This window comes from Pleurodeles waltl, chromosome 2_2, assembly GCF_031143425.1.
Source record: "Pleurodeles waltl isolate 20211129_DDA chromosome 2_2, aPleWal1.hap1.20221129, whole genome shotgun sequence".
In the NCBI taxonomy this organism is placed as follows: domain Eukaryota; kingdom Metazoa; phylum Chordata; class Amphibia; order Caudata; family Salamandridae; genus Pleurodeles; species Pleurodeles waltl.
Window position 1 is genome coordinate 338,905,002 of NC_090439.1, and position 16,086 is coordinate 338,921,087.

The window sequence follows — 16,086 nt, forward strand, 5'->3', positions numbered from 1 at the left end:
GGTACAACATTCCGGGGCATTATAGTCTTTGTGTCAAAGGGATCATGAACCTTACTGACTATGCCTATTGTTAATGTCATCAAACTTTCATCAGTATTACCAAGATTTTATTTAAAATAGGCACTGTCATTTAAATGTAAATAGGTCTTTCCGTCAAGTCCATCTACTGTATGGTGTATGTAAAATGTGTTGTAAGAAACATGTAGACCTAACTAGAAAATGGCAGAGTTGCTTTGTTTTAAGTCAGGGTGCACCTCAATACAATTTTTGTGATAGTCTGACCATGCACTATGTACAAACAGTACTAAATCATAAATGAACATGACTATGAAGACCACATTTAAGTCTCATACATTTACATGAGACATGGATATGAAGTATGTCAGACAACTTTACATTAATTATTATGACCTGAAGCGTTTAAGGCCTGGTACACTTGAAATAAGGTAGAGAAGTTTGTATGAAATGAATCAAAAATAACCTCTGGGGAAGACGAGATAGTTTTCTGGATAATGATTTGTTGAGAAGTGACCACAGAGCCAGCAGATTTTTCCTCCTGCAGCCTCTTCTCTATGCCCCATGGCTAAAGGAAAAACCAATAAGAGTTCTTATATCAACATCAACCAAGAGTACTTAAAAATGCAGTCCAGAGCGTAACACCATAGGTATCTTGATTCATAAAACATAGTTTTTTTGTTTTTTTGTTTCATTTTCTAACTGCTTAATTTGCTTCCATGTGCTAATAAAAATGTATTTATTTTTAAATGTAACGATTTGAGAACGCAGCAAACTAATTTTTTTATCAAGCTTTTTTCCTGGCTTCTTCATAAAGACCAAAATAAATTGAGCACTTCGGAGAGAAACCAGTGGCAGGCTAACAATTGAGCAGATTCCCCTTCATTATTCTTACTGAACAAAAACATACAATACCTACCTCTGCAACAGCTTAGAAATGGAAAAAGAGCATGACAAAGAGCGTGCTTACAAAAATAAATTAAACCCTGTCGATTCTGTGCAATTGAGAAGATTTGAAGTCATTTGTACCTGCTGGGACCTGATAATTGTAGAGCCTGCTTGCTCCAAAGCTGCACTTTTTTCAGCCTTTTCTGTGTCTTCTTTGGTCTGTCACACAGGAGAAAGGGAAGAAAATAACATAGCTTAAACAACATACAACAAAGTATGAAAATGTATATTCTTGCGGAAACAATAGTGACAATTATTTTTAATCTGTGTATAATAAGGTAGAAGGCATCCACTTTCATTTCTGGATTATCTTCCTTGTTTGCTGAAATGACTGGTTTGGTGATCAAACACTCTATTCTACAGCACCTTTGCCATCTCATTCACATGTCATACTATAAGTACATTATTGTGAAATCTGATTCTTCATTTGATGGAATTTGGGCACGGAAGGCACCCAGAATACGCTGTTTCTTAGAATAGCAAAATAATGGCCTCCAGGCACAGGTTCTTAAGTTCTTTGCGTACAGCATTGTCAAAGGAGTGGAGGGAAGTGAGTGTTTCTGTGTGGAAAGTACATGATGCAAGCATTAAAATATGTATTTCTGCCAAAGATACACAGGTTCTGGAACAAGACTGGATTTGGTGACCTCTTCGAGGTCCTTCCTACTAGGACAGCTATAAGTTCATTTTAGTTGTGGAATGTTGAAGATGTTTGTGTGGTTAGAAAAAAACAAAATAAAGCTAAAACCTTTCTGATTCCAGAATACTGAGTAATGACCTTAAGATAAAGGACTCTCAAATTCATCAAGTAGAACAATATGACAAGTGCATTGTTAGGGTGCTCAACTTGCAGAAAGTGCAAGATGCAAACATTACAATTGCATTTTCTGACATACATAAATCACTCTCAAACATGACTGGATTTTTTTGAACTAGCAAAGGGGGAAGGAAAAAACTGAGCGGAACCACTATTGCTCTAAGTCACTCATAATTGGTGTTGAGATGGTGAACAAAGTTCATAAGATTAGCGATTATGAAGCTCCCGATTTTCTGATTACAGGTAGACTTTTTTGACAGACAGATGATAGGGTAACTTCTGTTTGCAATGCAGGTCAAGTAGTGGATGAGAACGATTTTGTAGTCAAGGAAGAGTTGTCTGGATGCTGTTTGGCAGTGTATTTAACACTATGGCCCTCATTACTAACCTGGAGGTCCGAAGACCACCAGGGCCGTGGTGGCGGTCTCACCGCTACCGGGCCAGCAGTTAATACTGCCACTTTATGAGTGTGGTGGTTTGGCCTTTCTTCCACTTTCCTACTGGTACCACCAGGGTGGTTGGACAGCCGGGCGGGAGATCAGCAATTCCGACTCAGCAGTCTACCCAATACCGCCGGCGGTATCACGAGTCCCCTTTCCGCCAGTGGAAATCCCTAACGGAAAAGCTACCGATGACAGGAATTTGCATAACTGTCGCCGGAACATGACTCCCCCACCCCTCCATCTACCCAAGAGCCTCCCACCCCCTTTCCGTTCAACATTCCCACCCCCACCTCCCAGAACCCCCAGTGACCATCCCACCCCCTGCTCCCAGTAGTGACCACCCCCAACCCCGTGCATACACATACTAACTCCCTACCCCAATACCCGTACTTACCCCCACCCCGCATACAAACACGCACCTACATGCACCTACAGACATGCACACCTTGACATTCACTCATTCACACTCACAACACCCTTACACTCATGCGCACACACACACACACACAGGCAACACCCCCAAATCCATACACACATACACGCACACATGCACACCACCCCACTCAAACATGCACTCAATACATTCACCCCCATTGACACGCACTCCATCCCCCACTCCATCCCCCACCCCATCCTTTCCTCAACATACATACACACACAATCTCCGCCCTAGTTACATGCATGCACACACGCACCCCACCCCAGCATTCACATTCACCCATAAACGCATTGCCATCACCAGATTTACACACACACAAGCACTCCCCCCATTCATGACACACATCCATTCACACACCCCACCCCCTACCTTTGCGGAGGACACTTTCCTCATCCGACAAGGTGCTCCTCCTTGACGGAACGGGACCTGGCGCTGCCACCGCTGGTAGTGGCCTGCCATCAGGACACCGCCAGGCCGTATTACAGGTCACGGGTGGAGCTGGTGGTGGAACCGCCTCTGCGCCTCTGACAGCCAGCACGACTAATGGAAGATTTCCACCCAAATTGTGGCGGAAATCCTTCAGTACTAGTAATATGGTGGTCGGAAGACCGCAGCATTGGCACTCTTCTGGTGCCGGTGGCTTCAGTGGTCTTAGGAAAAGACCGCCAAAGTCATAATAAAGGCCTATGTTTCATTGAAAACTGGAATTATTGTCAAGTACATGGTGATGTCAAGGATGATACACAATCTATATTTTGGAGATCTATAACTGTCTTTGCTAATTTGCACAGAGGCATGGCGTAAATAAAGCCTTCTAAGGAGGCAGAGAAATGAGTCACTTGTTTTGGAATTTTAAACTGTTTGTGTGCAGATGAGCATCGTACATTTAAGTTTTGTTGCTTTTTCATCAGGTAAATACTACTCTCATAGGACGCATAGAAAAACATATATACATATGAAAGCCAATGAAAAAAACGAAGGTTAAAACTTTGTTATAGTTAGGAAAACCTTAGTTATTCATTCTAAACAAACCAAACTTTAATTACATGAACATATTCTAAAGTTATAGTTATGCTTTAAACTGATAAATTATGCACACTTTAATTAATGTAAATTTATTCTTTAACTACAAACAAAACTTAAATTACATAAAAATGTTAATTGCTAAACTTACACCTTTAATTTATAATCTACGCAACACCTTCAAATTATTATAACTTGCGCACCTCTATGCACAGTGTATTCAACTCGGTAGACACACTAAATTAACAATGGCTCACCAGTCTAACAAGCACTGGATTCTCACAAATCATCTGATTTGCGATGGTATAAGTGTTATTGTAAATGTCACTGTTTTAGATAGTATAACTAATATAATATAAAAGGGTATAAGTAGTGCATAAAGAAGGCACAAGATATAGTTAATGTAGACATTTACCATGTTTAAACTTCAAACAGAATAGCAAGTTTGGGGCATACCCATCAAGTAGGAGCAGAGTTGAACTACAGAAAAAAGACCCTCATTATGAGTTTGGCGGGCGCTAGAGGCTGCCCGCCACACTCATTCGCACAGAAGACCGTCACTCCGGTCTTCCGCCCACTGGCCCTATTTAGAGTTCCCGTCTGGGCCTTAACATAGATGCTGGTTTATAATTGAGCGGGCGGCAATGTGGCAGTGCATCAGGTGCGACAGCACCCTTTGTGCTTTTCACTGCCTGTAATTCGGGAGGTGAAAAGCGCAACGGGGCGGTCCATGGGGGCCCCTGCACTGCCCATGCCAAGTGTGTGGGCAGTGCAAGGGCCCCCATGGGGCACCCGGCACCCCCCTTCACCCAGCCTTTACATAGCAGTCCGACTGCCATGCAAAGGCTGGCAGAAAGTGGACTTGTAATCCCCAGGGCAAAGCTGCTTGCAGCTCTGCACTCGTGGACTGCGACCGCCGAGACCGCAAGGCTTGTGCGGCGGTCCGACCTCCATCGTGATTCTGGCATCCCAGGACCACCAGACTTGTAATGACCACCAAAAGATGTTCTGATGTACTAATAATAATGGCCCACTTTAATGAATGTCCATAAAATTTGGCAGGCTGTTTGCACATTAAGCACAGTGCAGGCACCTCAGATTTCCTGCACTTCTGGCAAGACAGGTTGATGAGGGTGGATTACAGAGAAGTTAAATAGTGGGTCGAAAAATCACTGAGTTGCTAATAACCTTGGCACAGTATTACAGATCTGCACAAGACTTGGCAGACACTTACTATGTTTAGCTTACAGTTGATATGCTGGATTTTAATTATTTCATCATTAGGAAATTGCACAATTATTAAAAATCATTACAATGCCAAGTCACTACCACTAAGGGAATTCTGATCAAATTAAACATTCGGTTAAAAACATTACAATAGTCAACTGCAAATTAGTTGCCACTAAAGATCGTCATGGTCCAACTATATGATGTAGATTACAGGATCACAGTACTAAAGTCCAACATGCTGCAATAGAGCAGTATCGTTTGACTGCAAGAACATAAATGCCTAACAAGTAAAATTGAACATTTGTTAAAAGACATTGCAGGAACCAATTGTGGGAGTTTAATCATGATGTTAATTTTACACCTGCTATATTATCTTTTTTTATTAGCGGCATCTGGACATATGACAAATGAGATAGCACACAAAGGTATGAGGAGGAAATTAAAATCTGCTGCTTACTCCGAGTGTTAGCCAAAGCACACATCCAGAGGTCATGCGGTATGGTACTACAACTTCAAGTTGGCAACCGAGAATAAAACTATGCCTAAAAATAACTGTGGGAGTAGTGGATAGCAGAGCTGTGCCAGACATCAAAGGGAAGTGAGCCCACCTAGCAGCTGCTGTGAGGATTTTAAAGTGTTATATTTGCAAAGCGGTCCTAATTAGACATATGTTGTGCTTAACAGCAAACAGGTGAATGGCTGCTAATCATAATGCTAGTTAAAGTGCAAATGAAAGTGCTTTTTAAAGCACTAAAAATGCCAACCCTGTATCCTAGGGCAGATTAGAGAAGATGCCTAACTGCAACCTCAGTGAGAAAAGTGCTTATAGTCAAAGCCTGTTCCCTCTGTGTCACTGGGAATCAGACCCACAGAAGGGTATCAGACTCGTAAAGAACGTGGTACTATTGAGGCAGGCAAAAGGGCTAAAATGACTACTTTTAGAAATTTCAAGAAACAAATGGTCAATTCAGTAGATTACTCCTTTAAGTAGCATTCAACAGCTTCACTGACTTTGCGTATATTTAGTACCTTATTACGAGTACCACTGTACCTACTGTAGCAGTTCGACCACCACATTTCTAGCGGTCCACCTGGCAGATTACAGAACAGAATGACCTCATGTAACACAATGTGCAGCGTTCGTCCGTGTCACTGCACCTCCTCCCTTACCAATAGGGCAACAAGTACATTGGTAGTACCCGAGGATATAAGTTTGTAGCCCAATTGACATGAAAATTCTCCTTCAGTGCCTTCCTGTCAAGAGCTGCTGGGATGAGTTTTGCTTGCTTTAATAGGAGTTTTGTTAGGAGAATAGCAGACCCTGAGTATTTCAGCCGTCCAGAGTTCTCCTGTGCTGTAGCTGGCCAAAGAAGATGTTTGAAGGTCCCTCGGTGGCCTTTTTCAGTTTTAGGCCATCAGTACTAGAACTTTGCATTCAACAGCAGTTAAATTCTTGTTGGACTTGGGCTTGTGTGGGCAATCTAGTAGGGAGAAGATTTTTCTGAAGCAATTGACTTGGACTCTGTCCAGCCAGTTGGACATTGTATGTTTGGAGACCAACACATACAACAATGCCCTTAAAAGGAAAGGCCAACAGAGTTATCTATACAACATAGAAGAACATAGATAAAAAATTATTTATTCATATAAATATATATTCTCATTCATGTACTTATATATCTAATAATAATAAACATCTTAATATATTCATCCTTTACGGACAACCCATCTAATAAACAGCACACCGAAAGGCAAACAGTGTGAGAAAGAGTGCTCGTGATAAATAGAAAGAAAATGAATACATATTCAAATAGATCAAAACCCTATACAGAAAACATAAAAAACAGTTGGTTGGTTCTTTCTTTGCTGCATAGACTCCATTCCAATTCCCCAAGGAGTCTAAATCACTTCCTTCAGTCCTCCAAAGATCCTATGCAGAAACCAATTTGAACTATGACATACACGTGGACGTTTCGACCCCTCAATATCTTGGGCCAATTTACAGCTCCACACTGGGTCTTCTTCAGGACTAAACTGATGGGAGTCGTAAATATATCCTCTGGCTCCGTCACTTTTTATTTCTCTACTTCTCAGTAGATTGAATCTGATTCTAAACTACAGTTTCTCCTCATAAGACGTGTCTCTGATCACTTCCATACATTCTTTATTGGTTTTCAGAGCCCTCAAAAACAGAGCGTTATTCAGCCCAAAAAAAAAAAAAAGCCTCTGAAAACCGATGAAGAATGTATGGAAGTGATCAGAGACACGTCTTATGACCTTTCCTTTGATGCCTCTCTCGTCCCCTCCAAGTGATTGGAGGAGAAATGCTTTTGTTTTAATCTAGGTTTAATAATTTCGAAGTCGCTTTGTGGAAATGATAATTTGTCTTTGCACTCATCGCTTTGAAACATAACAAGGATGTTATATTGAAGGGTTTCTGAGCCACCTGGTGGGGCTTGAAGTACACTCTTATTGACTTTAACATGATAGTAACTTCTGCTGTTTCTAGATCAGTATCTAACATATATTTCCGTAATCAGCATTGCTTGCGCAACAGCATTGCACTGTAAGTGCAAAATGTATGGATACATCTTTGACATTTAATTACAGTATGATTACTCTATATTGATTTATAAATATTTTTTTAATTGGGCGATTGCCCTATAGATGTTTATGTGACTTAGTCAAGCTATAGTTGATCAACAGGACATGATGAATTGATCAATCAGCACATCCCAGTTCTCCAAATCACTTACAGTCAAGCAGCATAGCATCCCAGTGAGAAAACAAGTTGAAATGTGGTATTGTATCTATCAAAGAGTATAAATTGGAATTCAGCTGTACAAATGCTATCTGGAATAATGCAGAGAACAATGGTGGCAATTTGTGTGCACCATACTATTTTAAAAATTGCTTAATGCAGTCATGTCAAATATGGTTGATGCTGTGATTTCATAAAAGTGCATTTAAATTAGATGTGCTTTATGTGATTGTATCTCCTTTAATCCAAGTACAAAATACAGATTCTTGCACCAATGACCTCGGGGTACAGGGAAGGGCAAGACCTGATTTAATTTCTCCACCTATTGCTCCTCATCTTATTAACCATTACCTCTCCCATTCCATAATGCAGTTTTTTGTTTTCTTTACCAAATGGAACTATATCTGTATATGTGTCATTATGCTTGAGGACTGTCCATTTTTAGGTCAAACGTGCAAGCGCTTTCCAACCTGATGTTATCTATCTGTGGGCTTTTAACCACGCACATCAAACGCCCATCACTTTCACTCATTCGTTGGCTTGCCTTTCAAAAATGCAATGATGTAATTGGTAAATGCTTTGTGTGTTGCACCTAGGGGTGTTTTTTTGCAGACTGACCCTGTTACATGGATTATTGCATGATTGCCAATATACTTCAGCGTGGGCAAGCTATTTTTTTCTTTTGTCTCTCCCCTTCGTGCTCCATGGCGGCTATGGCACTTAAACGCAGAACACCGCAAACTCCATCGGTAGTATTGGAGCGCTGGTCACATTGTTCACACTGTTATCTAATCAGAGTAATTTATTTTGGCTCTCCCCTTTGTGCTCCATAGCTTTCCCGAAAACACCTGTAATTGAAAAATGCTTTACTAAAAAACACAGAAATTCATAACGCAGCTCTCCTGTCACAGCTGGAGAGCTGATACTATAATATTTAGTACACTCGGGAAAACTCACCCCATAGTACTTTGCAAGCATTCTTTTTCAAACCATTTTACCCATAACTCAGCCTGTGGTAGTCCTAGGACAATGGGGCCACCACCAAAATGTTCAGCGTGACACACTCTTTCTGTTTAGGTCATCTATGGGTCCCCATACTAGATTTCTGGGGACCCCAAAATAAAAATCCCTCCCACCATTCTCTGCTTTTTTAAGCTCTTTTATGGCTAGATCTTTTGTTTTAGGAGTAGAAAATGTGTAAAGAACTATGCTCTCTAGGGGCTCAATATATGGCTGCACTGCATTATTTTCAGCCAGTTTGGTTTTAATGCGGTTATATCCCCATGTTTTTTACAAATGCTATTTTTGCTGTGGTGTTCTCCGGGGCTGTTCTGAGCATTACAGTCAACATACTACAATATTCTCTGCATTGGGTCATCCCATAATGCTTTGCAGGGCATTCTTTTACAAAACATTTTTGCTAATAACTCAGTCTGTGTTGGTCTCAGGACAATGGGAACACCTTCAAAACGTTCACCACACTAGGCTAATAGGGGCCCCGAAATAATAACCAACTTCTTCCACCATCCAGTTTCTTTTTAATCTCTCTCAAGGCTCACATTTTTGTTTTACAGCTGTGAGTAGTTGTATTTTGAGGGTCTTGTTTGTAATATTATTGCAGTAGGCCTGCTAGCCACATAAATGTGTAATGCACTATGTCCTACGTCCTCAAGGGCCTAAATATATAGTTACATTGCATTACTTTAGGTCATTTTTTTCATAAGGTAATGCTCTCTAGGGGCTCACTATGTGATTACATGACCATGTTTGTTGCAAATGCTATTATCATTGTGGTGTCCTCAAGGGGCTGTTTTCACCATTACAGTCGAATGCCAAAATATTTCTGATAAAGGTTCTTATTGAGTTTGTATCATAATTGTATGTTTTATTAATCTCTCTTTATTGCAATTATGACCATGATTCAGGCCAACTTAACATCCTTATTACACTATGACTGTTTGAACACGCTTGATATGCTTCGGTGACCCTTCTAGTTTATTTCTATTGTTACTCCTCCTCTCTTGTGTCTTTTTTCGGGAAGTGTGTTAGCTACCTAGCCACTCTGATGGTAGGGTAGTAAAAAGTGATATTCTATTGGAATTATCATGGCAGATTTAAATTAGGATGCTAAATTGCAACATTTTCATTTTTGGGTGCAGGTAAACTGAAGCGCTTTTGTTTTATGCAGGGCCACTGGAATTATGTGGAAGGAAAAAAAAAACAATTATGAGGCAGAGTTGACCAATTTATGTGGCAAGAAAAGTCCAGTTATGAATTTACAACGACAATAGCTCTAACTCAAGCAAATGTGAGATCCACTGCATTGCAAATGCTTGTTTTATATTTGAACTAGCAAAGAGCCCCTCCCCACTGTCAGGGATAGAGCTACGTACAATGTACAACTGGAAAACTGGAGCCAGTGTTTTTGCCCACTTGACATGTGCTAATTTTAAGACTGGAGTCCCCAGGCCATTCGAGCCTGGAGCTCTTTTGGGCCGCATGAGACTGTTTGTTTGCCACAGACTTTACAGTCACTCAAATGTTGGGGTCCTTTCTTCCGAGACAAAACAAGGCTGAAGTAGGACTCATCACACTGTTATCGACATATAATTTTTTGATGTAATTCACCCAGATGATGTGAGCGAAGTTGACTGCAGTTGTCAGACTTGTCTGAAGTCTTTCCATTGAGTAAGCGCCAAAACTTCTTGGAGCCTTCTGTTCTTATAGTTTTGTGAAGTTGTGCCCATTTTATTTCTACCTCTCTGGTTTTCGTCTGTATCCTCCTCCTGTATTCAGTTCTTAAAGATCAGATTTTATTCTTCATGGACAAATTGCCTCCTTTGTTGTGCACTGTACTCTCAAACAATTATTCAGTTTTGTTTTCATGCAGCTTATTTTCTCTTCAAGCTGAGCACACTGAGAGGCACCGTGGCGGAGATTAACTAATGCCGATGCTGTTCTGGGGGAAGAAAATATTCATAAAATAAAAAATAAAAAACGTACCTGAAAGCTGTGCCATATCGTGTCCCGCACCTCTGCTGGCTGGAGGCAGGCACAGGCTCCCAGCCTGCCCTGTGGCCAATCCTGATGCTGCTCAGAGCAACATCAGGACTGGCTGGGAGCGCCCAGCTAGGGCGCTGGAGACTGGGAGCCTGTGCAGGCTCTCTCCAACCCAGGAACTTTGTTATTGGGCTAGATAGAGCCCTGTGCGCATGTGTGTTTGGCCAGCCCGAGACGGCCGGCCAAACGCATATGCGCTCTCATGGGGATTGCTGAGCACACATCACCCCCATTGCCCCGCCCCTTTACAAGGAAACAATAATATAATAAACACTGTTCATTATCGTTTCCTTATAAAGGTTTTTCTGACGGGGGCGATGCTCCTCCGCCCTCATGGAGGAGTCACCCCTGGGTATTTCATTTTCTGTGTCCTGAATACTGGCATCAAATGAGCTAGTAACTTTTGTTTTTGGAGAATGAAGACAGATTCATCCAACAGCGAGGATTGATGGGCTAGAATTGTTAGTTATTTTCATGGGGTTACTTTTGACAGTGATGAAATAGCCCTTTCTCACAGTAATTGTAGTGGGTCTATCAGCGAGCTGTGAAGGCCACTATATACTCCACCTGAGGCATGCCTCCCCAACCTTTGACTGACTGGTGGGAGATTCAAAGACTGTAAAGCAAGGCTAGGGAAATGAGTCAAGCTACTAGGTTTCTTGACGTGAGACTATATCATCTTCCTATGATTTAAAATAACCTTTTTTCCATCCGCTACTGACAGTCCACTTATGTTGAATGAACATACCACAAAGGAATCTGACTATTTGGTGAGGTGTTGACTAGGGACGCTGAGTTAAGGTTTCCGGAAGCCATGCCCATTCTATTGTTTTTGGCTGGTTGGCTGTATGAATTCTTCCCTTACTGAACATGTGGACCTTGATTGTTCATTTGCCTGTGGTCACAAGGGGCGTTTGAGAGGCACTTTTTGCACTGAAAAGGGCAGAGGAACCACTCTTTATTGTTTTTTTATCTATGGGTCTGGCTCCAGGCCACAGGCTCCTGCATGCTAGGGGGCCCGCTTGCATAAAAATTACTGGATATTTCTTTTTGATGAGCGTCACTGTTTTAATGCCCAACTGAGATAATTGTGAATGATTTTCCTCCAAGTCTTACACTGTGTTCGGGCTGGTGAAGGAGATTTTCTGAACACTCGCCTTCACCTATACCATGAAGAATGAAGGCGACAGATTCAGTATCCCTAGAGCTGGAGAGTTCCAGGCCAAGAGGAGTGTAACACATTTTAATAATATTGTAAGGAAATGCCTCCTTGGCATGGTTGCCCCCTGACTTTTTGCCTTTGCTGATGCTATGTTTACAATTGAAAGTGTGCTGAGGCCTGCTAACCAGGCCCCAGCACCAGTGTTCTTTCCCTAACCTGTACTTTTGTATCCACAATTGGCAGACCCTGGCATCCAGATAAGTCCCTTGTAACTGGTACTTCTAGTACCAAGGGCCCTGATGCCAAGGAAGGTCCCTAAGGGCTGCAGCATGTCTTATGCCACCCTGGAGACCTCTCACTCAGCACAGACACACTGCTTGCCAGCTTGTGTGTGCTAGTGAGGACAAAACGAGTAAGTCGACATGGCACTCCCCTCAGGGTGCCATGCCAGCCTCTCACTGCCTATGCAGTATAGGTAAGACACCCCTCTAGCAGGCCTTACAGCCCTAAGGCAGGGTGCACTATACCATAGGTGAGGGTACCAGTGCATGAGCATGGTACCCCTACAGTGTCTAAACAAAACCTTAGACATTGTAAGTGCAGGGTAGCCATAAGAGTATATGGTCTGGGAGTCTGTCAAACACGAACTCCACAGCACCATAATGGCTACACTGAAAACTGGGAAGTTTGGTATCAAACTTCTCAGCACAATAAATGCACACTGATGCCAGTGTACATTTTATTGCAAAATACACCCCAGAGGGCACCTTAGAGGTGCCCCCTGAAACTTAACCGACTGTCTGTGTAGGCTGACTAGTTCCAGCAGCCTGCCACACTAGAGACATGTTGCTGGCCCCATGGGGAGAGTGCCTTTGTCACTCTGAGGCCAGTAACAAAGCCTGCACTGGGTGGAGATGCTAACACCTCCCCCAGGCAGGAGCTGTGACACCTGGCGGTGAGCCTCAAAGGCTCACCCCTTTGTCGCAGCCCAGCAGGGCACTCCAGCTTAGTGGAGTTGCCCGCCCCCTCCGGCCACGGCCCCCACTTTTGGCGGCAAGGCTGGAGGGAACAAAGAAAGCAACAAGGAGGAGTCACTGGCCAGTCAGGACAGCCCCTAAGGTGTCCTGAGCTGAGGTGACTTTAACTTTTAGAAATCCTCCATCTTGCAGATGGAGGATTCCCCCAATAGGGTTAGGATTGTGACCCCCTCCCCTTGGGAGGAGGCACAAAGAGGGTGTACCCACCCTCAGGGCTAGTAGCCATTGGCTACTAACCCCCCAGACCTAAACACGCCCTTAAATTTAGTATTTAAGGGCTACCCTGAACCCTAGAAAATTAGATTCCTGCAAACTACAAGAAGAAGGACTGCCTAGCTGAAAACCCCTGCAGAGGAAGACGAGAAGACGACAACTGCCTTGGCTCCAGAAACTCACCGGCCTGTCTCCTGCCTTCCAAAGAACTCTGCTCCGGCGACGCCTTCCAAGGGACCAGCGACCTCTGAATCCTCTGAGGACTGCCCTGCTTCGAAAAAGACAAGAAACTCCCGAGGACAGCGGACCTGCTCCAAAAAGACTGCAACTTTGTTTCAAGAAGCAGCTTTAAAGAACCCTGCAACTCCCCGCAAGAAGCGTGAGACTTGCAACACTGCACCCGGCGACCCCGACTCGGCTGGTGGAGAACCAACACCTCAGGGAGGACCCCCGGACTACTCTACGACTGTGAGTACCAAAACCTGTCCCCCCTGAGCCCACACAGCGCCGCCTGCAGAGGGAATCCCGAGGCTTCCCCTGACCGCGACTCTCTGAAACCTAAGTCCCGACGCCTGGAAGAGACCCTGCACCCGCAGCCCCCAGGACCTGAAGGACCGGACTTTCACTGGAGAAGTGACCCCCAGGAGTCCCTCTCCCTTGCCCAAGTGGAGGTTTCCCCGAGGAAGCCCCCCCTTGCCTGCCTGCAGCGCTGAAGAGATCCGTTGATCTCTCATAGACTAACATTGCAAACCCGACGCTCGTTTCTACACTGCACCCGGCCGCCCCCGCGCTGCTGAGGGTGACATTTCTGTGTGGGCTTGTGTCCCCCCCGGTGCCCTACAAAACCCCCCTGGTCTGCCCTCCGAAGACGCGGGTACTTACCTGCAAGCAGACCGGAACCGGGGCACCCCCTTCTCTCCATTCTAGCCTATGCGTTTTGGGCACCACTTTGAACTCTGCACCTGACCGGCCCTGAGCTGCTGGTGTGGTGACTTTGGGGTTGCTCTGAACCCCCAACGGTGGGCTACCTTGGACCAAGAACTGAACCCTGTAAGTGTCTTACTTACCTGGTAAAACTAACAAAAACTTACCTCCCCCAGGAACTGTGAAAATTGCACTGTGTCCACTTTTAAAGTAGCTATTTGTCAATAACTTGAAAAGTATACATGCAATTGAAATGATTCAAAGTTCCTAATGTACTTACCTGCAATACCTTTCAAACAAGATATTACATGTTAAATTTGAACCTGTGGTTCTTAAAATAAACTAAGAAAATATATTTTTCTATAACAAAACCTATTGGCTGGATTTGTCTCTGAGTGTGTGTACCTCATTTATTGTCTATGTGTATGTACAACAAATGCTTAACACTACTCCTTGGATAAGCCTACTGCTCGACCACACTACCACAAAATAGAGCATTAGTATTATCTATTTTTACCACTATTTTACCTCTAAGGGGAACCCTTGGACTCTGTGTATGCTATTCCTTACTTTGAAATAGCACATACAGAGCCAACTTCCTACATTGGTGGATCAGCGGTGGGGTACAAGACTTTGCATTTGCTGGACTACTCAGCCAATACCTGATCACACGACAAATTCCAAAATTGTCATTAGAAATTGATTTTTGCAATTTGAAAAGTTTTCTAAATTCTTAAAAAGACCTGCTAGGGCCTTGTGTTAGATCCTGTTTAGCATTTCTTTTAGAGTTTAAAAGTTTGGTAAAAGTTTGAATTAGATTCTAGAACCAGTTGTAGATTCTTAAAAAGTATTCCAACTTTTAGAAGCAAAATGTCTAGCACAGATGTGACTGTGGTGGAACTCGACACCACACCTTACCTCCATCTTAAGATGAGGGAGCTAAGGTCACTCTGTAAAATAAAGAAAATAACAATGGGCCCCAAACCTACCAAAATACAGCTCCAGGAGCTTTTGGCAGAGTTTGAAAAGGCCAACCCCTCTGAGGGTGGCAACTCAGAGGAAGAGGATAGTGACTTGGAGGAAAATTCCCCCCTACCAGTCCTATCTAGGGAGAACAGGGTCTCTCAAACCCTGACTCCAAAAATAATAGTCAGAGATGCTGGTTCCCTCACAGGAGAGACCAACACCTCTGAAATCACTGAGGATAACTCCAGTGAAGAGGACATCCAGTTAGCCAGGATGGCCAAAAGATTGGCTTTGGAAAGACAGATCCTAGCCATAGAGAGGGAAAGACAAGAGATGGGCCTAGGACCCATCAATGGTGGCAGCAACATAAATAGGGTCAGAGATTCTCCTGACATGTTGAAAATCCCAAAAGGGATTGTAACTAAATATGAAGATGGTGATGACATCACCAAATGGTTCACAGCTTTTGAGAGGGCTTGTGTAACCAGAAAAGTGAACAGATCTCACTGGGGTGCTCTCCTTTGGGAAATGTTCACAGGAAAGTGTAGGGATAGACTCCTCACACTCTCTGGACAAGATGCAGAATCTTATGACCTCATGAAGGGTACCCTGATTGAGGGCTTTGGATTCTCCACTGAGGAGTATAGGATTAGATTCAGGGGGGCTCAAAAATCCTCGAGCCAGACCTGGGTTGACTTTGTAGACTACTCAGTAAAAACACTAGATGGTTGGATTCAAGGCAGTGGTGTAAGTAATTATGATGGGCTGTACAATTTATTTGTGAAAGAACACCTGTTAAGTAATTGTTTCAATGACAAACTGCATCAGCATCTGGTAGACCTAGGACCAATTTCTCCCCAAGAATTGGGAAAGAAGGTGGACCATTGGGTCAAGACTAGGGTGTCCAAAACTTCCACAGGGGGTGACCAAAAGAAAGGGGTCACAAAACCTCCCCAGGGGAAAGGTGGTGAGACAGCCAAAAATAAAAATAGTCAAGAGTCTTCTAAAGGCCCCCAAAAACCTGCACAGGAGGGTGGGCCCAGAGCCT

At 43.3% G+C, this 16,086-nt stretch overlaps 1 protein-coding gene across 33 annotated transcripts in view; it reads right to left on the reverse strand.

The window, feature by feature from the left end:
• Window positions 1–16,086, reverse strand: part of EPB41L3 (erythrocyte membrane protein band 4.1 like 3) — an 826,134-nt gene that overhangs the window by 86,054 nt on the left and 723,994 nt on the right. For 22 of the 33 annotated variants that reach the window (XM_069219822.1, XM_069219821.1, XM_069219820.1 and 19 more), the window contains 2 exons: window positions 1,045–1,122; window positions 482–583 (listed from right to left, as the gene is read on the reverse strand). In XM_069219822.1, coding sequence (XP_069075923.1) covers window positions 482–583; window positions 1,045–1,122 — 180 coding nt within the window. The remainder of the gene's footprint in view (window positions 1–481; window positions 584–1,044; window positions 1,123–16,086) is intronic. The other 11 variants (XM_069219839.1, XM_069219844.1, XM_069219837.1 and 8 more) reach the window with 1 other exon arrangement.